The sequence below is a fragment of the Orcinus orca genome, chromosome 19, assembly GCF_937001465.1.
Source record: "Orcinus orca chromosome 19, mOrcOrc1.1, whole genome shotgun sequence".
NCBI lineage: Eukaryota > Metazoa > Chordata > Mammalia > Artiodactyla > Delphinidae > Orcinus > Orcinus orca.
The window spans coordinates 33556231-33582389 of record NC_064577.1 but is presented as its reverse complement, the minus strand read 5'-3'; the positions used below and the strand labels follow the sequence as shown (position 1 = coordinate 33582389).

Here is a 26159-nt window from a genome sequence, read left to right as displayed (position 1 = left end):
ATTAGGAGGGAGCTCAGGAAGCTCTACCCCAGCTCTAGACCCAAAAGGCAAGGTCTGTTTCCTGTCTTTACAATGGTGTAATGACATCCACGGAGCTGTGGCTGGGAGGGGAATGAGAGGTCTACCAAAGCTGTCTATGGCACTTTGTGGGTGTGTGTGGAGGGCAAATAAATGCCCTTTTTTTTCTTTTGTCTGCCCACCTAGCCGGGAGGAAGCCTCCTAAGTAAACAGCTGCCCCCTCATCCCATTTTGATTTCTGAGGAGGAATCTCCTTCTGTCCCCAGTGAGGTGCACTGGGAAGGTGAGGTGATGGGGCAGATGCACTACGGTGCTTGGAGGTCACTGAACAGAAACCAAGGCGGCAGCTCTTCCATCCGCGACCACCCCAGGGGCGGCTGGGACTGCGGGAGAGGTTCTTGGGGGTCCTTGGCATGGGGTGCAAAGCGAGGGCGCACGCGGGGAGGATCCAGGACTCCGCCCCGAGGCCCACCGACCTCGATAAGTGGCAGCGCCCCCTCTGCCCCCACTGCCCTCCGAGGGCCGCCCAGAATCTGTCCACCCAGGCGCGGGACAGGGTGACTCCCCCGTGGCGCCGTGCCGCGGCGCCCAGTCCCTCCCGCAGGTCGCCGAGGGCGCCGGGGCCTCGCACCACACCTGTCCGCTCCTCCGGGAGGCCCCGGCGCCTCTGCTGCCGGCCCCTCGGCGCGGAGCCCTGTGTCCGCCGTCGCTTTGATCCCGGGGGCCCCGCTGGATAAAAGTCCCGGGAGGCTCCGCGCCAGCGCCAGAGGGGAGGCAGCCGAGCCGGGCGTACCAGCAGGCTGGCGCTGGGCGAGCGACGCCGAGGAGCCGGGGCCGCGGGGCCGCCCTCGCCGCCCGCGGTGAGCGCAGGGCTCCGGGCCGGTTCGGGGTGGGGGTTGCGGAGCGGGGTTCTGGTCGCCCGTGGGTTGCTGTGGGCCTGGGCGGCGGGGGCGAGGGGACCCCGGCGGCTCAGGTGAGCGCTCCCCCTGTGCCCCCAGCCCGTCGGGCCGACCCGCCCCGTGGCGGACGGAGCTCCCCCCGCGCGGAAAAGCCCCGCTCCTTCCCCACCGCCCCCCCCCGCCGCCCCTTCCAGTCGCCCGGGGGCGGGGGCGGCGGCGCCGGGCTGGCCGCGATGAATGAGCCGCCGGGGCCGCCGGGCCGCGCTGCCCCCCATGGAGCCGGGCCGGGAGCGCCTCCGGCGGCCGCGGCGGGATAGTCCAGGCCCCTCCGTCAGGCTTGCGGTTTGGGAAGAAAAGGCGATGCCTCCGCCAAGAAAAGAGCGAGCGCGGCCCCCTCCCCCTCCGCCGAGCCCGGGCGGCGGCGGTGGCGGCACTTCTAACGCGCGGGCACCCGGGCCGCCGCGGCCCCCGCAAACTACGCCCAGGCTCGGCCCCCGCCGCTCATTGGCGCGGGCCGGAGCCAGCGCACCCAGACCCTGCGCTGCCCTCGGCCGGACGCGCGCGGAGCCCCAGCTGCCCAGGCCGACGGCGCCCGGCCCGAGAGCCTCGACGCCGAGCCGCCCTCGCCTCCTCTGCCGGGCCCAACGCAGGGAGCGGGGCGAACGAGCCGGCGCGGCTGGCGCCCCGCGGCCCGGGCGCCCCCGGCCCGGCGCCCTCGCCACCGCGCCGCCTCAAGGCCGCCCGCTCTCCGCAGGTGGCCGCGGGCCCGAGCAGCGCGGCCATGGGCCGAGGGGTGCGCGTGCTGCTGCTGCTGGGCCTGCTGCACTGGGCCGGGGGCGGCGAGGGCAGGAAGACCTGGCGGCGCCGCGGCCAGCAGCCACCCCCGCCGCCGCCCCCGCCGCGGGCCGAGGCGGCGACGGCGGCTGGGCAGCCGGTGGAGAGCTTCCCGCTGGACTTCACGGCCGTGGAAGGCAACATGGACAGCTTCATGGCACAGGTCAAGAGCCTGGCACAGTCCCTGTACCCCTGCTCGGCACAGCAGCTCAACGAGGACCTGCGCCTGCACCTCCTGCTCAACACGTCGGTGACTTGCAACGACGGCAGCTCGGCCGGGTAAGGCCCGCACCCGCCCGCCGCGACCGGCGCGCCCCCGCCGCTGGCCTCGGGGCCGCGGGCCGCCTCGTCGCCGGCGGGTTCGCACACCCGCCTCCCTGTCCCCGCTCAGACGCACGGAGTCTCTGCACTGGACCCTCCCTGCTGGCCGCAGCGGTGCTCGCCCACAGGGGAAAGGGCTCCCGTCGGGTCTCGGAGGCGCTGGCCCCGGGAAGGGCCCTGCTCGGAGGCTTGCCGCGCGGGGGTGGGGCAGCGCTGGCAGCGCTGGTCGCGGGCCAGCCCGGGCACTGACCCCTCGGCCACCGGTGCCCAGCCCCTGTGCTCGCGTCCTTCGTTCCCTGGGCGGGGAGATGGCAGTCCGCGAGTGGCCCTGGCTCCAGCAGGAGGAGGTGACACAGGGGGGCGGGGAGAGTCCTGCCGTACCCCCACCCCCACACCAGCTCTACTCGCCCCGTCTGCTCCCTGCTGCTGCTGGGACTGCCAGGGAGCCCAGCCAGCCAGAGGGACAGGCAGGGGGCGCAGGTGGGACAGAAGGACCTGGGGTGCAGCATTCACCCCTCTCCAAACGGAAGCAGATAAAAAAGAATGCGAGGCTGAGGGTTGGGGAGGGGTTGGGGGCGCCCATGCCCTCAGCGACTCCACAGCCCGAGGAACTGGACGTTAGGTCGGGCCTCGGAAGGAAGGCTGCGACCCTGCCTCGGTGGCGCCCTCGCCCCTCCACGCGCGCCTGTCCTACCCCAGTGCCCCTGCCCCACGCACACTCCTCCAGCGAGAGTGCTTTTCACTCTCCAAGCGCCACTGCGCGTCCCAGGAGGATCCCGAGCCCCAGCGAGGACCCCACCCCCACCCCCGCCCGGCCGCCAGCGCCGAGGTTACAGCGGGTCTGTCGCGGGGCGGGCAGTGGGGATTTTCCACGGACCACACAACCCCTCGCCGCCCTTCCCCGCCCCGCGAGCGCCACCTCCCGGGACTGGCTGGCCGGGCCGGGCGCGCTCTGCGGGGGCCTGGCCGCTGGCGCCCCCGTGCGGTCTGCGCGCGCCCGGCGACAGGTGGAATGACCCCTTCCTTCCTGGAGCTGGGCCCTGAAGCCCCAGCTGACCGCCCGCTCCGCCCACTTCCCTTGCAGCTACTACCTGAAGGAATCCAAGGGCAGCCGGCGATGGCTACTGTTTCTGGAAGGTGCGTCCTAGGTGCGGAGGTGGCGGGGTGGGGGTGGGGATCCACTCGGCACTGGACCCTGAGGTGGTGGCTGTGCCCGCAGGAGGCTGGTACTGCTTCAACCGGGAGAACTGCGACTCCCGATATGACACCATGCGGCGCCTCATGAGCTCCAAGGACTGGCCGCTCACTCGAACAGGTCAGCGTGCCAGGGACTGACCAGGAGCCCCCACGAGGCGGGGGGGGCGGGTGGTGGCGGGGGAAGGGGCTCATAATTGGAAGTCCTGGAAGAAGCTCCTCCTCTTTCACTCCCTAGAGGCCCAGAGAGGCCCCACCCCATCCATCCCCCCCCCAAAGTTAGGGATCATTCATTCTCACCTTTCATTCTTCTTCCACAGGTAACTTCCCAGGGCTCACCCTGGCTGTGCAGTACACAGCTGGTCCCTAGGTCAAAATATCTGGTGGAAGGGGGGAGGTTGAGGGCCATGTCCAGATGTCACAGCCTGGCTGGTCATCCTGGCCATGGGGACTCCGTGGAGTAACTAAACCCATCCATTCATTCCCCACTTCCTCAGCCACCTTGGTTCAGGTGGGTGTCACCACCCACCTCCTTGCTGTGGCCAAGTAGGATGCCCCCACAGCCCCACACCTTCCTATAGTCCTCACCCCTGCATGCCCCCTCCCACCAGAAAGACCCACTGCCTCTGTCCTCCCCTGCCACAGGCACGGGGATCCTGTCCTCCCAGCCAGAGGAGAACCCCCACTGGTGGAACGCCAACATGGTGTAAGAGGGAGCCGAAGGTGTTTCCTTGGGGGTCCTGTCCTTGGGGGTCCTTCCTGGAGGATCCTTCCTAAGAGGTTCTTAGGGGGGAGTCCATCCTTGGGGATCCCATCCTTGAGGGGGTCTGGTCCTGGGAGAGGTCTTCCTAGGGGGTTCCTGTCCTCAGGAGTCCTTCCTGAGGAGGGTGGTCCTTCCTGGGGTCCTCGGGCAACAGAGAAGCATGGCGGGCTCACACCATCCCTGTGTCACAGCTTCATCCCCTACTGCTCCAGCGATGTCTGGAGTGGGGCTTCATCCAAGTCTGAAAAGAGTGAGTCCCCTGCCTTCCCCCAGCTCCCCCCCACCCCTGACAGAGGCAGGGCAGGGAGGACGGAGCTCCTGGAGAAATACAGACTTTCAGCCTTGTAACTCCCTCTAACCCTTTGATAGTGTGTCCCAGGGTGCCTGCCCTCAGCACCCATTGCCTGGCTTGTCCATGGCTGGCCTGACCCTGAGGCGTCCTCACTCCTGGTTGTTCCCTGCGGGAGAGCCCCCAGCACAGCCTTGTGCACCTAACCCGCCTCTCTCTAGTCTACCCAGACCCTGTTCCCATCCCCTCTAAGACCCTCCAGACCCCCAGCTATACCCCTCCTTCTGCCAACCTGGGGGTGGGAGGCCTTGCTCTGTGTCCAGGCCCCCACTTGAATCCACCCTCCTTCTCTGTGCAGACGAGTACGCCTTCATGGGCGCCCTCATCATCCAGGAGGTTGTGCGAGAGCTCCTGGACAAAGGGTTGAGCGGGGCCAAGGTGCTGCTGCTGGCAGGGAGCAGGTGGGCTGGGCAGGGGCTGGGGTGGGAGTGTGGATGGAAGGGAGAAGATGGGGCTGAGCCAGGGCAAATGCATGACCGGGAGGCTCAGCATCACGGGGCATCTCAGAGTTCGGCTCCCAGGTGCCATGTAGCTGGAAGCTGTCCAGAGGATGCTTCTGGGTCCATGGTTGTTGGGTGTGAGGGAAGCCTTGGACTTCAGTGACCTAGGCAGTTGGTTAGGGGTTAGCTGTGAACCCATGTGCCACCAGGGCTGGGGTCCCTGTAGGCAGGATCACACCTGCTGGTCACTGTATCCCAGCAGGCATGTAGGGGACCCAGGGGACATCCAAGGAATGGATGGAGAGGCCTGGGGCACCTAGTTCATCTTAATTTTCAGATAAGGAAACTGAATCAGAGAGTGAGAGAGAGGAAGGGAAGGAGGGGTGGGAGGAAGTGGGATGACCTGACACTTAGCGCTGGGTCAGTGCCGGGAGCTCTGCCAGCCCTTCTCTGCCTCCAAGACCTCGAAGGGCCCAGGGGACTTACACATGAACACAGAACGTGTTGGCAGCTCAGAATGCTCTCAGATCCCTGCCCACTCGGGGATGGGCTTGGGGATGGGCGGGCCCTGGTAGGTGAGTGTCCTCATCTGCCTGGCCTGACATCCCACCTTCCCTGCAGCGCGGGGGGCACAGGAGTGCTGCTGAACGTGGACCGCGTGGCCGAGCAGCTGGAGGAGCTGGGCTATCCAGCCATCCAGGTGCGGGGCCTGGCTGACTCTGGCTGGTTCCTGGACAACAAGCAGTACCGCCGCACAGACTGCATTGACACCATCACCTGCGCGCCCACGGAGGCCATCCGCCGGGGCATCAGGTGCTCTGGGAGGGAGGGCCCATCCTGTGCAGAGGGCCTGGGGTGTGGTGGCATCTGTGGGTGGAGAAGCTCATGGGAGGCCAGGGGCAGCCTAACCTGCAGCATGTGGCCTAGGTACTGGAATGGGGTGGTCCCGGAGCGCTGTAGGCGCCAGTTCAAGGAGGGCGAGGAGTGGAACTGCTTCTTTGGCTACAAAGTCTACCCAACCCTGCGCTGTGAGTGGGCATATGGGGCAGCGGGGGGTGTTTAGACTATCTGCGCCTGCTGGAAACCCAGCCTGGAGTCCAGCCCTCAGAGGCTAGGCCCAGAGACCACTGTCCCACCTAGGATGGGTGACAAAGTCATCTGGGCTTGGCTGGGACTTTCCTGGTCTTAGCACTGGCAGTCCACTTGGTTCGAGGCAAACCAGGATGGTTAGTCATGTTTCCACATCCACGGTGAGGAATGTGCTTTGGAGCTGGATCCCAGTGCTGCGCCTGTGTGGGGCCTTGGCTGTCCCCCCAGCCCCACACTTGAAGGGACATCATCACCATGTTTTGGTCAAAGTAGAGTCCCTGGGAGCCAGGCCAAGGTGCGGGGAGGGAACAAGGCATCTCTTCAAGGAAGGGTGCTGGGGATGCTGGCGGCCAGCACCCTGCACAGAGAGCCTGGTTGGCCTGTGAGCCTGCTGTGGAGCTGACTGCAGCCTCGGGCCCCTGAGCCTGGGGTGGGGGGCAGAGCACCGAGGTGAGGCCCATCTGAGCCATCCCCCCAGGCCCGGTGTTCGTGGTACAGTGGCTGTTTGACGAGGCCCAGCTGACTGTGGACAATGTGCACCTCACGGGGCAGCCGGTGCAGGAGGGCCAGTGGCTGTACATCCAAAACCTGGGCCGTGAGCTGCGGAACACACTCAAGGACGTGCCGTGAGTGTGTTGGGGACCCCACTCAGCCCCCACCCCAAATATACAGTAAACCACTTGACTTAAAAAGAGAGAGAGGCCTCAAAGATGGAAAACAGTAAGCAGCCAAGGGGTCCTTGAGTACGTGACAAACTGTGGTCCACGTAGACAAGGGGATCTTACCCAGCGCTAGAAAGAAGTGAGCGATCAAGCGGCAAAAAGACAGGAGGAACCTTAAAGGCGTGTTACCAAGTGAAAGAAGCCGATCTAAAAAGGCTACATGCTGTGTGATTCCAACTCTATGTCACCCTGGAAAAGGCAAAACTACGGACACAGTAAAAAGATCAGTGGCTGCCAGGGGTTGGGGGAGAGAGGTATGAATAGGTGGAGAACAGGAATTTTAGGCCTGAGGAGCTACTCTGTATGGTACCACAATGGTGGATACGTGGCATTATACATTTGTCCAAACTCATAGAACGTACAACACCAAGAGTGAACCCTGATGTAAGAGTGAACCCTGATGTGAACCCTGATGTACAGACTCTGGGTGGTAATGTTGTAAGAGTGAACCCTGATGTACAGACTCTAGGTGGTAATGATGTGTCAGTGTAGGTTCATTGATTGTAACAAATGTACCAGCTGGTGGGGGTTGTTGATGACAGGGGAGGCTGTGCGTGTATAAGAGCAGGGGATAAATGGGAGCTCTCTATGCCTTCCATTCAATTTTGATGTGAACCTAAAACTTCGATTAAAAGCTAACTTATTAAGAAAAACAAAATATTCACCTGTCCGGGAGAGCCCCCACTCCGAGCAGGATTTGGAGGCCGGAAGGGACAGGGGTTAGTAGGGAGCATGTGTGCTGGGGGGGACAAGGCCTTGGGGAGCCGCTGGCTGGCACAGAGGCAGGAGGGAAGTAGGACGCAGGCAGGGGACAGCCTCCCAGTAGAGGGGGCTGGAGCTGCTGTGACCTGTGGGCTTTGGGGGTGGGGAAGGGCTGAGGCGGGGACATGGTTGCTCACAGGTTGTCTTCTCCCCAACAGGGCCAGCTTTGCCCCTGCCTGCCTCTCCCACGAGATCATCATCCGAAGGTCAGTGTCGCCAAGCCCCAGGACAGCTCGCGTCTATGGCTCTCACTCCAAGCATCTGCAGTGCCCCCATCCCCAGCAGGCCTGCCCACCGGCCTCCCCGGCTCTGGCTTCTTTTGGGGGCTTTCAAAATCACTTAGACAACCCACTGTGTGGCAAGAATTCACTGGTAGCAATGCCGTCCTCTGCTTTGGCCACACCTGAGTGACCCCCACCTGGGTTTCTGTCTGCAGCCACTGGACAGACGTCCAGGTAAAGGGGACCTCGCTGCCCCGGGCACTGCACTGCTGGGACAGAAGCCTCCACGACAGCCACAAGGCCAGCAAAGCTCCCCTGAAGGGCTGCCCCATCCACCTGGTGGACAGCTGCCCCTGGCCCCACTGCAACCCATCTTGCCCCACCATCCGGGACCAGTTCACGGGGCAGGAGATGAACGTGGCCCAGTTCCTGATGCACATGGGCTTCGACGTGCAGACAGTGGCACAGCAGCAGGGCCTGGAGCCCAGTAAACTGCTGGGGATGCTGAGCAGCGGGAGCTAGGGCCCCGCCCACCTGCCCTCCAGGCCCTCCTGTCCTCCTAGGGCCGCAGGGCCCCGGCCATCCCCATCCTGGGTCTGGATGCCCTCCCCTGGCAGCCTTCACTGCCTCTTTCCCACTGCCTCTGGGAGGCCCAGCCTGAGATGGACCCACCGTCAGCCCAGCTGTGGCCCTGGGCCCCCTCCCATCCCTCCCTCCTGACTCCCGCCTCCAGCCCACAGTGGGGAGTCAGAAGCACTGGATTCCTCAGCCCCCAGCCCAGAAGGCCCCGCCCCAGCCCAGCCCCCAGCCTCGCCTGCCCTTTTGTATTATTTTATAAAGTGACTTTTTTTATTACTTTAATTTTTTAAGAAAGAAAAATAAGCAAGAAATATATAGTGAATGATATTGTTTTGTAACATATTTTTTTTAAATAATGAAGAAAAAAGATAACAAAAGAGCCTCACCCTGTAGATGTGTTTATTTGAGGGGGCACTTTGCCCACTTCACACCCCTCCCCCAACCCCGACTCCACCCCCCCCACCCCACCCCCCCACCCCACCCCCCTGGTCCAGGGCAGCAGAGAGACTGGGGGCGACCACGGGGCCTCTTGCCCTTCAATCCCTGCTCCTTCTGTTCATCGTTTCAGCAAACAGTAGTGATGGGCTTGTTTCGGGCGAGCCCCCAGCAAGGTTTTATGCTCCCTTTCCTCTTTATTTTGTTCTTGGGGTGACCTTCACGCCGCAACCCCGCCATTTCTAAGTGCATGACTCAGCGTTTGTACATCCACAATGTTTGTCTCTACCAGCAACCTCCACTTTCAAAACTTTATCACAAAACACTCCCTACCCAGCTAACACTTTCTTAGAAGTTTGTATTGTGTTTATTTTCACTACGTCACACATGCACATGGTCCAGAATTTGAAAGAAGCAAAGCTTTGGAGGGTGAAAATTCTCCCTCTGGCCAGCCCCTGGCTCTGCATCTGTGGCTAGTCCCAGAGGACCTGGCCTCCCATAAACACGTACACACACACACACACACACACACACACACACACACACACACACTACTTTTCCTTCCACATGTGACTGCATGCCATACACTTGCCGCCTGGTTTCTACTTCCCGTTGCATCTTGGGGCCGCGGAGAGCTCCATGCTGGCGGGACATGACCAGTGAGCAATGAGCTCTGTGCTTCATACCCTTTTCAGGTACGAAGGGTGCAGCGTGGCTAGCCTGTGTCAGCATCACTGCACGCGGCCGTCGTCTCTGTGGGATGCACCCAGAAGTGGCATGTGGGTCAAAGACAGTAAGCAAGCACCTGTGGTTTCAGTGACACACTGATAAGCCCCCCCAGGTGGCCAGGTCATGACCCTCCAACAGACGTGGCTTCCTCAGCACTCCCTGCATTAAGTGTCCCACGCACATAGCACCCTGATTCCTCCAGGCGCCGGGCAAGTAGGTCTTATTATAAAACCCCAATTTACAGATAAAGAAACTGAGGCCCAAAGAGGCTATGTGAAGGGTTGAAGGGACAGAGGGAGGATTCATGCCTGGGCTCTGCTCCCAGCCTCCGACCACCCAGCCTCTCTCAGGGAGTCTGCAGCCCCAGTCCTAGAGTGGGGAGAATCACAGAGACCCCATCGTCTCACCCGCGCCAAGACTGGGGGTGTCCCCTGAGGTCTTATCAGCTCTGGACCCACCTGCGGCCCACTCATCACCAATGTCAGCTTCCCCAGGGGGAGCTAAGTGGCCCAATCACGGTTTCCTCTGTGGACCACTCTTGTGGGAAGCCACGGAGTCCCAGTGGCCAAGGGAAACAGTGAGGTCAGGGAGGGGGGTGGCAAAAGGCTAGAGATGAAAGAAAGGGTACCCAGGGGCAGCTGCTGGTTTGGGGGAGCAGCCCCATCCTTGGCCTCCCTGGAGGGCCATGGACAGTTCTCCCCATACGACAGTGGGCTCCCAGCGGGAGAGGGGGCTGGGAGGACCTGGAAGGGGCCTGGCCTTCACCTACCTGGGGAGACTTGTTCAGAGGGAGGGGCCCACGCTTCGGTCAGAGCTGGGTCGGGGGGACCCCGGAGGTGCTGGCGCAAGACCAGTTCCTTGTGTGGAGAAGGGCGGCAGGCAGTGACATCAGCACAGACAGATGTCTCGCTCTGTTTGAGGTGGGCTGAAAAGAGTCAGAGGGTAGCTTTGTGTGTCTCAGGCATGCCAGGCCCACTGAATGTTATACTTGTGGGTTAGGCCCAGTGGGATTTCACCAAATGAATAAATCCCTTCTCCCCATGTTCCTGACAAAGAAGGAACATGGGAGAAAGGCCTACCTCCGGCCTCTGTGCTTCACCTTGGGGACTAGTGGCAAAATGAGCCCAGGACCCGTAAGGACAGTGGGTGACGCCAAACCTGCAGTGCTCAGTGAGCCATCGATGTGACACACTGACTTCCCGACTTCTCTTTTTCTATTTTTTGTCCGTGCCACGCGGCATGCAGGATCTAAATTCCCTGACCAGGGATCGAACTTGTGCCCCCTGCAGTGGAAGCTCAAATTCTTAACCACTGGACCACCAGGAAGTCCCCAACTTTTCTAGAAATGTTGCTGCTTTACATTTTCCACATCACAGGCTTCCCGTAGCAGCAAAAATGCTCAGGACAGAAGTGACCAAGATTTCTTTTCAGTAGATGAACGGGTAAATAAACTGCAGTCCATCCAGACAATGGACCGTTACTCAGCACTAAGAAGAAATGAGCTCTCAAGCCATGAAAAGGCTGGAGGAACCTTAAATGCATATTATTAAGTGAAGGAAGCCAATCAGAAAAGGCTACATATGGTGTGATTCCAACTCTATGACATTCTAGAAAAGGCAAAACTATGGGGACAGTAAAAAGATCGCTCGTTGCCAGGGGTGAGGATGGGGCTGACTAGGTGGAGCACAGAGGATTCTTAGGGCAGAGAAACAACTCTGTATGGTCCCACCATATGGTGGGTACATGTCATTACACATTTGTCCAAATTCATAGAAGGTACAAAACCAAGAGTGAATCCTGATGTAAACTGTAGACTCTGGGTGATGCTGACAGATGAGTGTAGGTTCATCGATGGTAAAAAGTCAATGGTGTATCACTCTGGTGGGGATGTAGATAATGGGCAGGCTGTGCCCGGTTAAGGGCAGGGAGTATACAGGACTCTCGGTGCTTTCTGCTCAGTTTTGATATGAGCCGTGTTGAGAGCACGGACCCTTGACGTGACGTGGTGTAAACAGCAGCTCCAAGAGGACAAAGACTCTGGTCTCCCTTGTTCTTTGCTGTTTCTCAGCGCCTAGAACGAGGCCTGGCACTCAGCAGCTACTGCAGAAGAACTTGTTTAGTGAATGAAAACATTAATCAGAAGGAATAGAAACAAAAAGTAATAACACACTACTGGAAATTTTAAAGCCATAGGGAGACGTGAAGAGAAGAAACCCAGAGGTTTTGGTAAAACCTGATATATGTGTACTACCTAGTTTTAATGACCTTTGCAGGCCCTTTTAGGAAAATTCTTTAAATACATTTTGAATAACATTGCTTTATTTGTACATACAAATACTTGTTACAATGTGTGAAAGTTCACTCCAGCAGCAATGAGCACACCTGGCACCCAGATCTTAGTCTCTTACACCATCTCCAATAACAGGAACCAGGGCTCCTTGGAAAACACCTAGCAGGAAACGTGCAGGATGAGCCCCGGGCATCTTGCAGTGCCTGCAGTGAGGAGGTGCCGAAAACCCCACCCCCATTGATGGGGGTACGTAAGGGGACACATGGAAGGCTTTGAGCAACAGAATAAAAAAATATAGTTTTGGACTATAACTCAAAGTATAAAATAAATGTATAAAGTATAAAATAAAATAAAATAAAATAATAAATAAATTATAAATTATTTATAAATAAATTAATTAAATAAATAAATTTATAAATAAATTAAAATAAAATAAATTAAGTGGGGGAGAAAAAAGAAATCTCTTTGCAGAGTTCCAAATAATTTATGTCGATACTGTCCCCTCAAGGAGGGGAAGCATACACCCCCCTTAAGTGTGGGCCACGCATGGTGACATCCCGCCCCCAGAGAGAACAGGATGGAAAGGGGGAGAAAGAGGAACTCCCCAGTGGAGACACCTGACAGACACACCTCAGCCAAGTGACCAAGGGCACAGCCACGGTGAGGAGTCATGTTGAGAGCACAGGCCCTGAAGGGATGTAAGGAGAAGGGCACTTTCCCTCTGTGGTCTTCCTCCCCCAAACCCACAAGCCCAGACTAATAATGAGAAAGACATCAGACAAACTAGCAGAGGGACAGTCTGCACCTCCTTGCCCAGCCCTCCTTCAAACCGTCGGGGTCGTTCAAACCAGGAAAGTCTGAGAGACCGTCCTGGCCAAGAGCAGCCAGAGGAGATGTGGTGACTAAATATCCCACGTGGGGTCCTTGACAAGTCCTGGAGCAGCAGGAGGGCATGATGTTAAAACTGGGGAAACCTGAATAAAGTATTCACTTTGCTTAATAATAGTGTATTAATAATGATTTATCAATATTGGCTCATTAATTGTAACATGTCCCATAGGATGTTCCCAATAGGGGAATTCCCTGGTGGTCTAGCGGTTAAGACTCCACGCTTCCACTGCAGGGGACCCAGGTTCAATCCCTGGCTGGGGAACTAAGATCCCGCAGTCTGCGTGGCACAGCCAAATAAAATAATAAAGAGAATTTAAAAAAAAAAAAAAAAGGTGTTCCCAATAGAACACACTGGATATGAGGTATATGGGAGCTCTATCAGTGCAGTTTCTTTTTGCATCTACAGCTGTTCTAGAAAATAAAGTCTATTTAAAAATTTTGTAAAAGGAAGGTATTTTTTTTAATCTTTTTTACTTTTTTGGCCACACTGTGCAGCACGCAGGATTTTAGTTCCCCGACCAGGGACTGAACCCGTGCCGCCTACAGTGGAAACTCAGAGTCTTAACCACTGGACCGCCAGGGAAGTCCTGTTTTCAATTTTTATTTTTATTTTTTATTTTATTTTTTAAAGCAAGTTTTGTATTCATACAAGAATATAAACCTATTTATACTTCATTTATTATTTTTTTATTTTTCATTTATTTATTTTAAAATTATTTATTTTATTTATTTATTTTTGGCTGGGTTGGGTCTTTGTTGCTGTGCGGGGGCTTTCTCTAGTTGCTGCAAGACAGGGCTACTCTTTGTTGTGGTGCATGGGCTTCTCACTGCGGTGGCTTCTCTTGTTGCGGAGCAAGGGCTCTAGGCGCGCGGGCTTCAGTAGTTGTGGCTCTCCAGCTCTAGAGCGCAGGCTCAGTAGTTGTGGCACACGGGCTTAGTTGCTCTGCGGCATGAGGGATCTTCCCGGACCAGAGCTCGAACCCGTGTCCCCTGCACTGGCAGGCGGATTCTTAACCACTGAGCCACCAGGGAAGCCCTACTTCATTTTTTTTTTTTAATTATTCTTTTTTTCTGGTTTAGGAAGTAGTACCTATTCATTTTAAAACTGGAAAACACTGAAAACCCAAAGGAGAGCCAAAGCACCTGCTGCCCTGCGCCTCGGACGTGACAGTGGGGCATCTCAGGCTTTTACTCAGCCTTTCTCTCTCTTCAGAGGCACATGTGCCCACAGGTCCTTTTGTCTTCACGCAGATCGCTGCCCTTGTGATCTCCCACCACGTTACCTGATCTTCTATGAGGCGACTTCAGGGCATCCTAAGTGTCCCTCATGTGGATGTGCTCAAGTTTACTCCCCAATCCCTACTGATGAACTTTAAGTGATTTCCAGCCAAATTTACTTTGTTGATATTTCCACGCTGTGGGAAGCTGTCAATTTAGAATCGCTCTGTTTCTGTAATTGTAACACGTTAGCAAAAGCTCACGAGCAGAAGACATTGTCACCAAGTAGCCCAGTGGCCAAGCAGCTGGGAGTTGGTGTCTAGAATTGGGAGCATAGCCTATGACAGGGTCCAGGAAGCCTCGCCATTGTCCAGCCATGAAGCAGCCGCCCAGACCGTGGTGGGGACCCCGAGCTACCCTGGGCCCTGTGGGCTGGCAGAGCTAGAATGGCAAAGCAAGGAAAGATGATTTTGTTGTGATTTGTTCTCAGATTCTCACGGCCTCTTTCAGAGAAGGAGCTGATAATTTTTAAATTATTTATTATTATTATTTTTTAAAGAATCATTTTTATTTATTTTTGGTTGTGTTGGGTCTTTATTGCTGCATGTGGGCTTTCTCTAGCTGTGGAGAGCGGGGGCTCCTCTTCATTGCAGTGCGTGTGCCTCTCATTGCAGTGGCTTCTCTTGTTACATAGCACGGGCTCTAGGTGCGCAGGCTTCAGTAGCTGTGGCACACGGGCTCAGTAGTTGTGGCTCGCGGGCTCTAGAGGCCGCTGGCTGGGACACTTCAAAAAATTCAGTGTTATGAAATATTAAAAAAGCAGAGACTATTCCAGAATAAAGGAAAATGAGAGACATGACAGCCAAATGCAATGTATAATTCCAATCAGATCCTGGTGCAAAAATTAAAAATGCTATAAAGTGTAGTTTGGGGGCAGGTGGGGAAAAACTGCAGGACTGTATATTAGGTGATCATTCGTCAATTTCCCAAGTGTGGTCGCTGTGTTCAGGTTCTGTAGGAAAACGGCCTTGCTTTTAGGAGGTGTCCGTGGAAGTATCTAGGGGAGAATTGTCATATCTCCAGAATTAATTAATGTTATTATTAATTATTTATGGGGGGGAGAGAGAGCACAAACAGGGCAAAGTATTAATTATTCTTTTTTTTTTGGCTGCAGCCTGCGGCATGTGGAACTCCCCTGACCAGGGATTGAACCCTGCGTCCCCTGCAGTGGAAGCACGGAGTCTTAACCACTGGACCACCAGGCAAGTCCCAAAATATTAATAATTCTTAAATCTGGGTGAAAGATATATGAGTGTTCATTGTGCTATTTTGCAAATTTCTTCTGTAAATTTGAAATTTTCCTAAATGAAAAGTTGGGGGAAATACACATAAGGCTATATATATAGTGTCAAAGGGGATTGGTTCCAGGACCCCCTAGGATACCAAAATCCACTGATGCCCAAGTCCCTTGTATAAAGTGGCATAGTATTTGTGTATAACTTATGCACATCCTCCCGTACACTTTATTTTTATTTATTTATTTATTTATTTATTGGTCAAATTGCTCGGCTTGTGGGATCTTAGTCACCCGACCAGGGATTGAACCTAGGGACACAGCAGTGAAAGTCCCAAGTCCTAACCACTGGACCGCCAGGGAATTCCCCTCCCATATACTTTAACTTATCTCTAGATGACTTATAATACCTAATAGAAAGTCAATGCTATGTAAATAGTTCCTGGCTCATGCCAAATTCAAGCTTTGGTTTTTGGAACATTCTGGAATTTTTTTCCCCCAATATTTTCAATCTGCTGTTGGTTGAATCCGTGGATAGGGAACCTGTGGATACAGAGGGCCAACTGTATACACGGGATGTTCACAGGGGTTGAATCTAGGAGCTAGAATTACAGGCAGATTAATTACTGGCAGATTAATCACTGGCAGATTAATCACTGGCAGATTAATCGCTGGCAATCTTTCTTCTCTTTCTGTGCTGATTGGGCCTGAGCATGTACTACTTTTACAGTCAGAAAAATTTCTTTTCCTTTTCAAAAACATTTCATATATTTTTAATATTTTAGACTAAAACTGGGAGAGTTGAGTTTTTCCTAGGTGTTTACATATCTAGGAGGGACAAGTAAAGTGCTCCATTATGATCCCCCCAAATAATAACTAAAACTTAACTCCCCCAGGTCAGGCTGGGGGATGTGAGAAGAATGAGGGTGGGCACCTTTGGGAGGGGGCACAGGATCTCCACTCCCCTCTCCCACCACCTCCCAGGAATCAGAGCTGAGTGTGGGCCAAGGGACAATGACAATGGGGTCCTGAAACCATCCCAGCTCTGAACCGAGCCCTGCAGGGCTCCCAGATCCCCCACTGCCGCCCTCTCCTCCCTGTGCCCCTCCCCCTTGAAGCTGCTGGAGCTGGGTTGCCTGGTCCTCTCTGCTCTTCTCCCTCCCCCTCCCCCACGGGCAGTGGCACCGACTGACCGACAGAAGCAGGTGCTTTGGAGGTGGGGGTGGTGCCAGCAGCCAAGGGGTTAATGGTCCTGGCAGGGGCTCGATGGATCACAAGGGTCAGATGTCCCTCCTGGATAGGGACAGGCACAGGAACGCAAGCTGCTATTCCCGGGCTCTGATCACGGTCACCTATTTATAGAGCTGGGGGGGGCCTCGGCCCTCCCCACACAGGCGGTGGAGAGGCTGCTCTGCTGCAATGTCACCAGCGTCACTGCCACTGCAGGCTGCTGGCATCTGCCGCTGCCGCAGGCTCCGGGGCCACCAGGCACTGTGTGAAGCAGAGACTCGGCCGGCCACATGGGCAGCACCATGGAGCCCCCCGGGGGTGGGTACCTGCACCTGGGCGCTGTGACATCGCCTGTGGGCACGGCCCGCATGCTGCAGCTGGCCTTTGGCTGCACCACCTTCAGCCTGGTGGCCCACCGGGGCGGCTTCGATGGCGTCCAGGGCACCTTCTGCATGGCCGCCTGGGGCTTCTGCTTCGCGCTCTCGGTCCTGGTGGTGGCTTGTGAGTTCACCCGGCTGCACAGCTGCCTGCACCTGTCCTGGGGAAACTTCACAGCAGCCTTCGCCATGCTGGCCACGCTGCTATCCGCCACAGCTGCGGTCATCTACCCACTGTACTTCACCCAGCTGGAGTGCCTACCCGAGCCCGCGGGCTGCACAGCCAGGGACTTCCGCATAGCAGCCAGCATCTTCGCCGGGCTCCTCTTCCTGGCCTATGCCACGGAGGTGGCCCTGACCCGGGCCCGGCCAGGTCAGGTGGCCAGCTACATGGCCACGGTGTCGGGACTCCTCAAGATCGTCCAGGCCTTTGTGGCCTGCATCATATTTGGGGCGCTGGTCCACGACAGCCGCTACGGGCGCTACGTGGCCACCCAGTGGTGTGTGGCCGTCTACAGCCTGTGCTTCCTTGCCACAGTGGTCGTGGTGGCCCTGAGCGTGATGGGCCACACGGGGGGCCTGGGCTGCCCCTTCGACCGTGTAGTGGTGGTGTATACCTTCCTGGCTGTGCTCCTCTACCTCAGTGCTGCAGTGATCTGGCCTGTCTTCTGCTTCGACCCCAAGTACGGTGAGCCTGGGCGCCCCCCCGACTGCCTGAGGGGCAGCTGCACCTGGGACAGCCAGCTGGTGGTGGCCACCTTCACCTATGTCAACCTGCTCCTCTACGTCGCCGACCTGGCTTACTCCCAGAGGATCCGCTTCGTGCCTACCTTGTAGCCCGACAGGCAGCGGCCCACCCACCTCTGCTCTCCAGGGCTCAGGCACCATGAGGGGACCCAGGTGAGCCCAGACTTCCAGGGACAAGCCAGAGGGAGGCAGCCAGTAGAGCCATGACTGGGCTTCTGGCAGTGCTCAGCAGCTCATCTCAGGGAGGGGCAGAGGGGGGACAGAACAGGTCACGGGGAAGGAGTCTGCCAGGCAGCTCCCAGCCCCTCTCTCTCCCCGTCTATCTCTCTGTCTTTGTCTCTCTCTGTCTCTCTCCATCTCTCTTCATTTGCTGGCACACCCTGCCTCCGTGCTGGCCACTGTAACACATGAGAAGACTTTGAAGCAGGTGCTGTTGTGACCCACTTTGCAGATGGGGACCCTGAGGCTAGGATTAAGAAGTTGGCCCCAAGCGTCCATAAACGTCTGGAGACCACATTTGGGCTGAGTAAACTAAGTAGTGTGAAAAAGGAGCGTGGTGAGCCTGCGCTTCCTCTAGCCTTGAAGGGGCAGTTCCTGGAGCCCTGGAAGGACAGCTATCCAAGCAGGGCCCTGCTGGGGCATCTGTGCCAACTCGAGGAGGAGCTGGGAATCAGGACCCCGCCTTGCCGCCTCTGAGCGGCCACAGCTTTGGAAGCTGAGCAAGGACTCTGGTGTGGTCACACAGGGCAGCCTCATCATGCTGGAGACAGTGCAGGCTTGGAGGGATCCATGGGGCGGCAACACTGACAAGAGCACAGCATGCTAAGGAGAAGCTGGGTTCCCACCCAGGCAGGGAGCCACCACTGGGCCCCTGCTGTCTGCCCCGATGCGGCAGCTTCTGCAGTGCCTGCCATGGGCCCCGGGGGGCTGGCCTAGGGCAGCCCTGACCCAGGGGAGGACCAGCCTGGGGCAGCCACTGGGGCATGGAGCCTGGGCACCAGGCATCACCCTGGTGCTCACCCGCCCACCACCTCTGTTCAAGTGTTCATTTGCCTGGCTGCCAACCACGAGGGCCTGCTGGGGCCATTGTCCTCCACACTCCAGGGAGCTTCTCCCACTCAAGAACCCAGACTGGGCCAGCCCAGAGCAGCGCACTAGCTGCCGAAGCACAGCAGCCGCTCAGCCCATAGACGGGCCCCTGGCCTTGAGCAGGAACTAAACACCAACGCTGATCTGCACGGAGAAGTTTCTGCTTAGGGGGTGGTAGCCAGAGGGGGTGGTGGCCAGCTGTCCCTCCTGGGTCATCCACCAGCATGTTCCCAGAGACGAGCCTAGACTGGGCTTGGCTGAGGAAGGAGGCAGCTGCGGGAGGGCTGGGGCACTCTGGGGGTAAGAGTGGCCTCCCGAGGAAGTAGTGTCCTCTCCCCAGGTGGGTGACAGCAAGGGGAGGATGGGGGTGGGGAGCTCTCGGCACTCACCACCACTGCTGGGGTTTCCAAGGGCCCTGGGCATAGCAGTGGGCAGAGGGGCTGCTACACCCGTGGCAGCAGAGCCCAAGCAGCTGTTAGGCACGGGGTCCAAGGGCTCCCTGTGCTGGCACCATGCACAGTGTGAGAGAAGTGGCCCGCCCGCCCGCTGGGGAGGGCACACGCACAGGGGTCCTTTACCTGGAGAGGCCCGTCTTCAGCAGCAGATCCCTGAGGGGGCAGGGACCCCAGATCCCTGAGGGGGCAGGGACCCCTGTGTCCTGAGGCGTCCTGAGGGCCCTGCTGGCTGAGGGAGGGCGGGGGTTGGGAGTGTGTTACCAGGTGACAAAGGAGCATATGGGCCACACCCTTCCCAGCTCACAGGGAGGCCTAGACAGTCTTCCTTTTCTAATCAAATTTCTGAAATGAGTTATCTGTCACCAACTTCCAATTTCCTCACTGTCCTATGGACTTCTGCCCCCAGAGCTCCACCCAGCCTAAGTTTCAAAGATCCTGAGGGGGAGAGAGAGGAGGCAAGGGGTTCCAGGGCTCAAGATAAGCATGGCAGATGTCGACTGGCCTCCGGGAGGCTGCCCTGGGGATTGTCTTCATGCCATTCTCTCCCCGGATCAGAGGACTCTTGCTCTTTGGAGGAAGGAGTTATTTGTCGTCGTCACTTGAGAAACAATACTTTTTAAAGGATGGACTCTGTTCTCTGATTATATACAGTCAGTTAAAATGGAGTGGGACCCCCAAGTTTGCGTCTATGGGTTTGAGTCTGGGCCACTCCCTGAACAGTCCACTTTGGACCGGATCTTACTATAGCTCCTCCCTAAGAGGGTGAGGACTGAACACCAGAATAAACATACGAGGAGGCCTGGACATCTGCCGCGTACACACGCTCACTACAGTGGTCTGGTGGTGTTGATGTTGGTCATTATTATGTCAAGGAGAACTCACAGCCCTGCTTCTGCGGCACAATCATCCAAGTAACACTGAAATTACATTTCAGAACAGTTTGTCGTCATTTAAGATACAGAACCGAAAAAATAAAGCACCCCCACCCCCTCCCCTGGTGGGGGGATGGGATGTCAATGATGATGCTTCTTACTTTGCCCTTAACCCTGCTGCTGACTGGGACCCCAGACTATCCTGAAACCCAAATGCAGACTCAGCTCAGACGAGCCCTGAGCGCGTCCTCGGGGAGATGACTAGAGCTTTTTCTTCGGAAAACCTAGGGTCAAAAAATTCCACGGACCCTTCACATGAGATGTCAGGAGACATGGGTGCTCCGTGGAAACTGGGGGCACTAGGGGGTCATCTTCCTCTATCTACTGGTTGACCACCACCCACCCTGAGAGCCTGTTTGAGGAGGTTCACGTGGTAACAGGCCAGTGGCCCCCAGTGTCATGCAGTTTTCAAAGGGCGCCTGAGCCTTAGAAGAGACTTGGAGAGCAGAAACCCCAGGTGGGAAGGAGGGGGTCCAGATCTCAGGGGGACCGACCTAGACCTCCCAGATGCCTCCCCGCTTTGAGATTCTGAGAAGGTCCGGGCTATGTCGCCAGTTTCCAAACCCGAGTGAGGGCCACGCCATCACGGACGCCAGCCTGACGTGTCCGTGTCCATGTCCAACGACAGGGCCCCGAGAGAGGAGCCCTAGCCCAGGGCCACTCTTTGAGGGCCCGGCTCCTGCCGCCCCTCCCCCGGTGCCCTCAGTCCTCAGGCGCGGTCCCGGGGGATGGGGGTGGGGGCGGCGAAGGTTTCGGTGCGCTGGGGCCAGGACTGAAGGCACAGGTTCGGGAGTGCGGGGGCGACTGGACCCAGCGGGAGGGGGCGGGGGTGAGCGGATGATGCAACTGCCCCTCGGCGCCTCCCGCGCCCCCAGATTGGCCGGTTCCAGGGCGGCCGCGCCGCGGATTGGCTGGGGCGGGGGGCCCCCCGGCGCTGGGTGCCGCGTGGCGGGCGCGCAGCTGCGGACAGGGGGAGACTCGCACCGAGTAACTGGGTAATTGGGAGCCAAGCTGTGGGTCGGGGTTCGGCTCGGGCGGGCGGTAGTGCCGCCGGGCAGGGGGAAATGCAAGTCCGCGCACTCGACTCCGGCGTCGGGGGTGCTCGGACCTGGGGGAGCGTGGGCGTGGGGAGGGGATTCGGGCGTGGGGAGGGGACTCGGGCGTGGGGGCGTCCCCTTACCCCATGCGTCTTCCCGACCCTTTCCGGAGGCTGGCTCACCCCTCTCTGCCCCGTCTGGGACCTGCAGGAGCAGGTCGGGACGCTGCGGTGGGCGGGGGCACCGGAGCGGGGGAGAGTTAGACCCGCTGGGATGGGGGTCACCGGTCGGCGGTGGAGTAGTCAAGCCTGGCACTGCCCGCCTAACTTCTTGTTCTGGATTCTGCGCCATCTTCCCGCAGCTGCTCCTGCGGAGACGGTGCCAGCTGTGAGGGCAGTGGGCGCAGGCCTCCAGACACCATGAGCGTGGGCTTCATCGGGGCTGGCCAGCTGGCCTTTGCCCTGGCCAAGGGCTTCACAGCAGCCGGTAGGCGCTGCGGCCAGGAAGGGGCCAAGCGTGAGAGGGTGGGCCAGTTACTCTTCCCCAGGCTGGGAGGTGAGGGTGGAGTCTGCATTAACGTGCCTCATTTGAGCACTGTGGGAAACGGTAGCCTTGGAAGGTTTGGGGTAAGGCAGGGGTTGCTGTCTTACCCTGGGTGGTGCAATTTCTGTTCTTCCTGAGGATGTGGTGGAGGGACGCCAAGACTGGCCTTGAGGGAGGAACTCTGTCTCTCACAGGTGTCCTGGCTGCCCACAAGATAATGGCCAGCTCCCCAGACATGGACCTGGCCACTGTTTCTGCCCTCAGGGTAGGTGCAGGGTGGAGGGTGACCAGTCAGTATTTCTAGAGGCCAGTGTGTGATAGCCTTGACCCTGGAAGGCCAGGAGTAGCGGCCCCAGAGGGAGGCACCATGCCACAGTCCCCCACGCCAATGAGAAGAGGGTCCCTGGGCTGGAGTATCTAAAAGACCCTGCCTCCTGGCCTGCAGATGGGTCCCCTCCCTATGCTTTTGGGAACTTGGTGACCGGCACATGTGCCACTGGTGGTCAGGAATGGGGTTCCCCAAGTGGACCACCACAGGGGATCACAGTATGGGGGCCAGGAGAGACCACCTGGGGGCCGAATACAGTTTCAGTTTGCCATAGCTGAGTGAGGGCTCCATGTCCAAGGGTGGGGGCAGGCTACCAGCTTGAGACCACTATCCACACCACCACTCGCACTTGACGAGGTGGTCAGGGGTTTGGGGGCTGCAGCCCTAGGTGGGGTGGGCTGGGACTTTGGTTTGGATGCGGTTTCGCTTGTCCGCCCTTCCAGATCAGGATGCTTCCTCCACTTTTGGGTGGGAAGGGCAGTTAGATGGTGTCAGAGCCCCATGCCTTGAGCCCCCAGCCCTGCCATGCCCACGTTCCCATCATTCTCTGTGCTGTTCTACACGAGGGGCTCTCGGCCTGCGGGGATACTAAGGGGGCCAGCCAGCCACATACAGCAGGCTGAGCTCGCCTTGGCACTCCCTGCAGAAGATGGGGGTGAACCTGACGCCCCACAACAAGGAGACTGTGCAGCACAGTGATGTGCTCTTCCTGGCGGTGAAACCACACATTATCCCTTTCATCCTGGATGAGATTGCCGCTGACATTGAGGATCGGCACATCGTGGTGTCCTGTGCAGCTGGCGTTACCATCAGTTCCATCGAGAAGGTGGGCACTACGGGTCAGGGTCCGGCGGGGTCTGGAGATGGAGTGGAGGTGTGCACTGCAGAGGGCTCAGGAGCCCTGGCGTGCTCCACACCTGGTTCTCCATCTTTGGAATGGGTGTGTTTGTATAGCTCACAGAACTCAGGAAGCGTTCAGTTGGATGAGCATGTTCACACCCGCACCCAGCACAGCATGCTGGGCAAGGGGCTGGGATGGACACACAGCCAGTTTCTCCCCCAGAAGCTGACAGCCTTCCAGCCGGCCCCCAAAGTCATCCGCTGCATGACCAACACGCCGGTCGTAGTGCGGGAAGGAGCCACTGTGTATGCCACGGGCACCCACGCCCAGGTGGAGGATGGCAGGCTCCTGGAGCAGCTCATGAGCAGTGTGGGCTTTTGCACGGAGGTGGAGGAGGACCTGATTGATGCTGTCACGGGACTCAGCGGCAGCGGCCCAGCTTATGTGAGGACTGGGGAGGAGCGGGGGCAGTAGGCAGTCCCCAGGATCTCAGGGCACGTCTGCCCATCTTCCACCCTCCTCCTTGCTCTGGGCCCCTGCGGGCAGAGCTGCTGGACTAACCACTGCCTAGAGGAAATGGAGGAAAGGCCTGGGACAGCAGCTTAGGTGCTTTCTCTCTGCAGGCATTCACAGCCCTGGATGCACTGGCTGATGGGGGTGTGAAGATGGGGCTTCCAAGGCGCCTGGCAGTCCGCCTCGGGGCCCAGGCTTTGCTGGTTAGTGTTCTTCCTGACCCTCTGGTGGGGGCCACTCCTTACCAGGACCAAGACTGGTGCTCTGGGGTGGATGGGTGGAGAGTCAGTGGGTGCTGCATTGGTTGGGGCTGGAAGCAGTACCCTCACAACCTTCAGCCCCCCTCTCTGGCTTCAGGGGGCCGCTAAGATGCTACTGGACTCCGAACAGCACCCAGGCCAGCTCAAGGACAACGTCTGCTCTCCCGGTGGGGCCACCATCCACGCCTTGCACGTGCTGGAGAGCGGGGGCTTTCGCTCCCTGCTCATCAATGCCGTGGAGGCCTCTTGCATCCGCACACGGTGGGCCCCCGCTGCTGCCTGCCCACTCAGTCATTCACTCACCAGATGTTTATCAAGCTCTGGCCTACCAGCGGGTAGGGTGCGGGGAGCCCTGAGGTTCCCTGGGGTGGCGGTGTGCAGCATCCCTCACCACTCTCCATCATCCTGTGAAGAGGGGCCCTCTGGGCCCACGCTGGGCTCCGCACGTGATTTCATCACTTGTGGCCTTCAGACTGGGGTGGTCATCCAAGCCAGGGAGGCAGACCAGGGGGAACCTCTGTGGGGCTGATGATAACACATTCCTCTTGGCCTTGCCGGGGAGACAGAGTTAGAAGCACAGGATGCACTGGCACAACGACAGCACATGAGAGCTGAAAGAAATCCAAGGAGCAGGGGATGGACAGGCCTCCAGGATGGACAGGGCTCTTTCTCACCACCCTACCTGCCCTCCAGTCCAAGCCCACAGGCTTCTCTGCCACTGCCTGACAGTGAGGCTAGAACGTAATGCTGCTCTCCTGGCACCAACCTGCAGGGGAGACAGATGAGGCATGTGTCCCGTGCTCAGGGCCATGAGGGTTCAGTGTCTGGGGGGCTGCTGGTAGATTCGGTGACCCTGAGCTGGCTTGAATGAGGTGAGAGGCCACTGAACGGCAATCTAGGGGAGAGGTAGCTGGTGGCGGGAAGTGCAGGGGCAAAGGCCCTAAGGTGGGAGTGACAGCACAGCAGCACCCTAGGCTGGCAGGTGCTGGGAGCTGTGCACTTCTTGCCACTTCCACTTGGACCCCTGGGCTCGGAAGGAGGCGGAGCCCTGGACACAGCCCTCCTCGCTGTCTCCCCAGAGAGCTGCAGTCCGTGGCCGACCGGGAGAAGGTCTCACCAGCTGCCATCAAGAAGACCATCCTGGACAAGGTGAAGCTGGACTCCCCTCCCGGCACCTTACTGGCCCCTTCTGGCCACTCCAAGCTGCTGCCCCGCAGCATGGCCCCGGCAGGCAAGAAGGACTGAGGTGTCCAACCTGCCCGCAGGCCACTCTCTGCCTTTTCCTCCTGGGCTCGGAGCTCTGTGCTGGGAGTGTCTAGCCCCAGGCCTCACAGGATGTCCTCACATCCCCCGTGGCTCTGATCCACTTGGGTCAGTGGAGCTGTAGCCAGGGAGGGGGCACATCACTTCCCAGTGGGAACCTCCATGGTCCCCAAGTGTGTCCTGGTCCAGAACAAGGAAGGATTCTCTGACCTAAGCCTCCCCCTTCCTCTGCCCCCAAACCAGGTCAGGACCACCTTCCTCCAGGGCTTGGGGGGCTTCAGCACCCAGTGTCAGCTGGCTTGGGCTTGAGTACAAAGGTCAAGGTCCCCCCCGACCCACCCCACCCCAACCATGAAGGCCCAGCCAAGGAGAGAGCTTGATCCCACTCCTGCCCTTTCTCCACTCTGCACTCCTTCCTCAGTGTGGGAAGGGCCAGAGGGTCCCTGGAATCCAGCAAAAGGGCCCATGGTTCTTGGCCAGCGTGACATTTGAGAAAAGGGCTCCTCAGATGGTTGAACGCCCGAGGCCCCAATACACTCAGGCCATCATCTCCCATTCCTGGTCCAACCAACAGATGCTGTCATTTCTGTCTCTGACTTTTCAGGTTAAATAAATTCGTTTTCAGCCCCAGTGTCCTGACTTCTAACTTTGTCACCACCTGTGGAGGGAGGCCCAGACCTGTGCCAGAGGGTCATTGCTGTCCGATGTAACACTGAAGGCTGAGCCAGCAGCCCACAGGCCCAGAGCCCTGCATTCCAACGCAGCCAGTCTGGCTGGTGGGGCTGAGTCTCCAATGAGCAGAGGGGGAGGGGGCTTCTGGGGCCTCAGTCACTAGAGGCATGACTGGAAGCTGGCACTGGAAGCTGGGCTTGGCAGGCCCTGCTGTGGGAGGGGCATCAGCCTCAGCACCCTCTATGCCTCCTGGTTTGGTGGGGGCAGATGTCTCCCCGACTCACCCAGGTGAGGCCAAGGGTGGGTGAGGAAGAAGCTTCCTAGGAAAGTGTATTAGGGTTCTCCAGAGAAACAACCAGTAGGAGATGGCTTATATATATAGAAGAGGGAATATAGAAACAAAAGAGATTTATTATAAGGAGTTGGCTCACACAATTATGGAGGCTAGCAGGCAGGCTGGAGACCTGGAGAGAGCCAATATTTCGATTCAAAGGCCATCAGGCAGGGAGAGCTGATGTTGCAGGTGATGTCTGAAGGCAGACTGATGGAGAATTCTGTCTTACTCTGCAGAGAGTTGGTCTTCTGTTCTATTCAGGCCTTCAACTGCTTGAGTGATGCCCACCCACATATGGAGGGCAATCTGCTTTATTGGTTAAAATGTTAATTTGGTCTAATGTTGAAGTCTACTGATTTACATGTTAATTCCATGCAAAAACACCCTCACAGAAACAGAATAATATCTGGTCACCCCATGGCCCAAAGGTTGATGTAAAATTAACCATCACAGGAGGCCCACAAGATCAAAGGAGCTGCTGAGGTCAGAA

At 58.0% G+C, this 26159-nt stretch overlaps 3 protein-coding genes across 9 annotated transcripts; all 3 read left to right on the top strand.

Annotated features, from left to right (window-relative positions):
* Nucleotides 1-269: 269 nt before the first annotated feature.
* On the top strand, nucleotides 270-8571 carry NOTUM (notum, palmitoleoyl-protein carboxylesterase). 3 transcript variants are annotated; one of them, XM_049702597.1, is made up of 11 exons: nucleotides 270-878; nucleotides 1672-2030; nucleotides 3157-3209; nucleotides 3292-3387; nucleotides 3912-3972; nucleotides 4221-4279; nucleotides 4677-4779; nucleotides 5440-5846; nucleotides 6386-6533; nucleotides 7550-7597; nucleotides 7828-8571. In XM_049702597.1, the coding sequence occupies exons 2-11, from the start codon at nucleotides 1699-1701 to the stop codon at nucleotides 8132-8134; spliced, it is 1614 nt and encodes a 537-aa protein (XP_049558554.1). In that variant the 5' UTR covers nucleotides 270-878; nucleotides 1672-1698; the 3' UTR covers nucleotides 8135-8571. The 3 variants fall into 3 exon arrangements, with proteins under 3 accessions (XP_049558554.1, XP_049558553.1, XP_004275636.1); XM_004275588.3 differs by lacking the exon at nucleotides 270-878 and having other exon boundaries at nucleotides 1362-2030; nucleotides 5440-5631; nucleotides 5746-5846; XM_049702596.1 differs by lacking the exon at nucleotides 270-878 and having other exon boundaries at nucleotides 1356-2030.
* A 7599-nt stretch (nucleotides 8572-16170) lies between these two features.
* MYADML2 (myeloid associated differentiation marker like 2) lies at nucleotides 16171-19967 on the top strand. The gene is made up of 2 exons (XM_004275587.3): nucleotides 16171-17555; nucleotides 17818-19967. The coding sequence occupies exon 1, from the start codon at nucleotides 16569-16571 to the stop codon at nucleotides 17490-17492; it is 924 nt and encodes a 307-aa protein (XP_004275635.1). The 5' UTR covers nucleotides 16171-16568; the 3' UTR covers nucleotides 17493-17555; nucleotides 17818-19967.
* Nucleotides 18884-25293, top strand: PYCR1 (pyrroline-5-carboxylate reductase 1). Of its 5 annotated transcripts, none has more exons than XM_033438764.2 (8): nucleotides 19138-20873; nucleotides 21277-21401; nucleotides 21653-21723; nucleotides 22433-22612; nucleotides 22853-23071; nucleotides 23251-23343; nucleotides 23498-23661; nucleotides 24480-25293. In XM_033438764.2, exons 1-8 carry the CDS (start codon nucleotides 20386-20388, stop codon nucleotides 24643-24645), a joined length of 1506 nt encoding a protein of 501 aa, XP_033294655.2. In that variant the 5' UTR covers nucleotides 19138-20385; the 3' UTR covers nucleotides 24646-25293. The 5 variants fall into 5 exon arrangements, with proteins under 5 accessions (XP_049558541.1, XP_033294655.2, XP_004275634.2 ...); XM_004275585.3 differs by having other exon boundaries at nucleotides 19163-20873; nucleotides 22850-23071; XM_049702584.1 differs by having other exon boundaries at nucleotides 18884-20873; nucleotides 22433-23071.
* Nucleotides 25294-26159: the final 866 nt, after the last annotated feature.

Coding starts and splice junctions, on each gene's coding strand:
- NOTUM (XM_049702597.1), top strand. CDS start 1,699: ATGGGCCGAGGGGTGCGCGTGCTGCTGCTGCTGGGCCTGCTGCACTGG. Junction 4,780..5,439: donor CTGCTGCTGGCAGGGAGCAG/GTGGGCTGGGCA, acceptor CCTTCCCTGCAG/CGCGGGGGGCACAGGAGTGC. Junction 6,534..7,549: donor AACACACTCAAGGACGTGCC/GTGAGTGTGTTG, acceptor TCTCCCCAACAG/GGCCAGCTTTGCCCCTGCCT.
- MYADML2 (XM_004275587.3), top strand. CDS start 16,569: ATGGGCAGCACCATGGAGCCCCCCGGGGGTGGGTACCTGCACCTGGGC.
- PYCR1 (XM_049702584.1), top strand. CDS start 20,386: ATGCCTCCCCGCTTTGAGATTCTGAGAAGGTCCGGGCTATGTCGCCAG. Junction 21,724..22,432: donor CCACTGTTTCTGCCCTCAGG/GTAGGTGCAGGG, acceptor CACTCCCTGCAG/AAGATGGGGGTGAACCTGAC. Junction 23,344..23,497: donor TCGGGGCCCAGGCTTTGCTG/GTTAGTGTTCTT, acceptor CTCTGGCTTCAG/GGGGCCGCTAAGATGCTACT.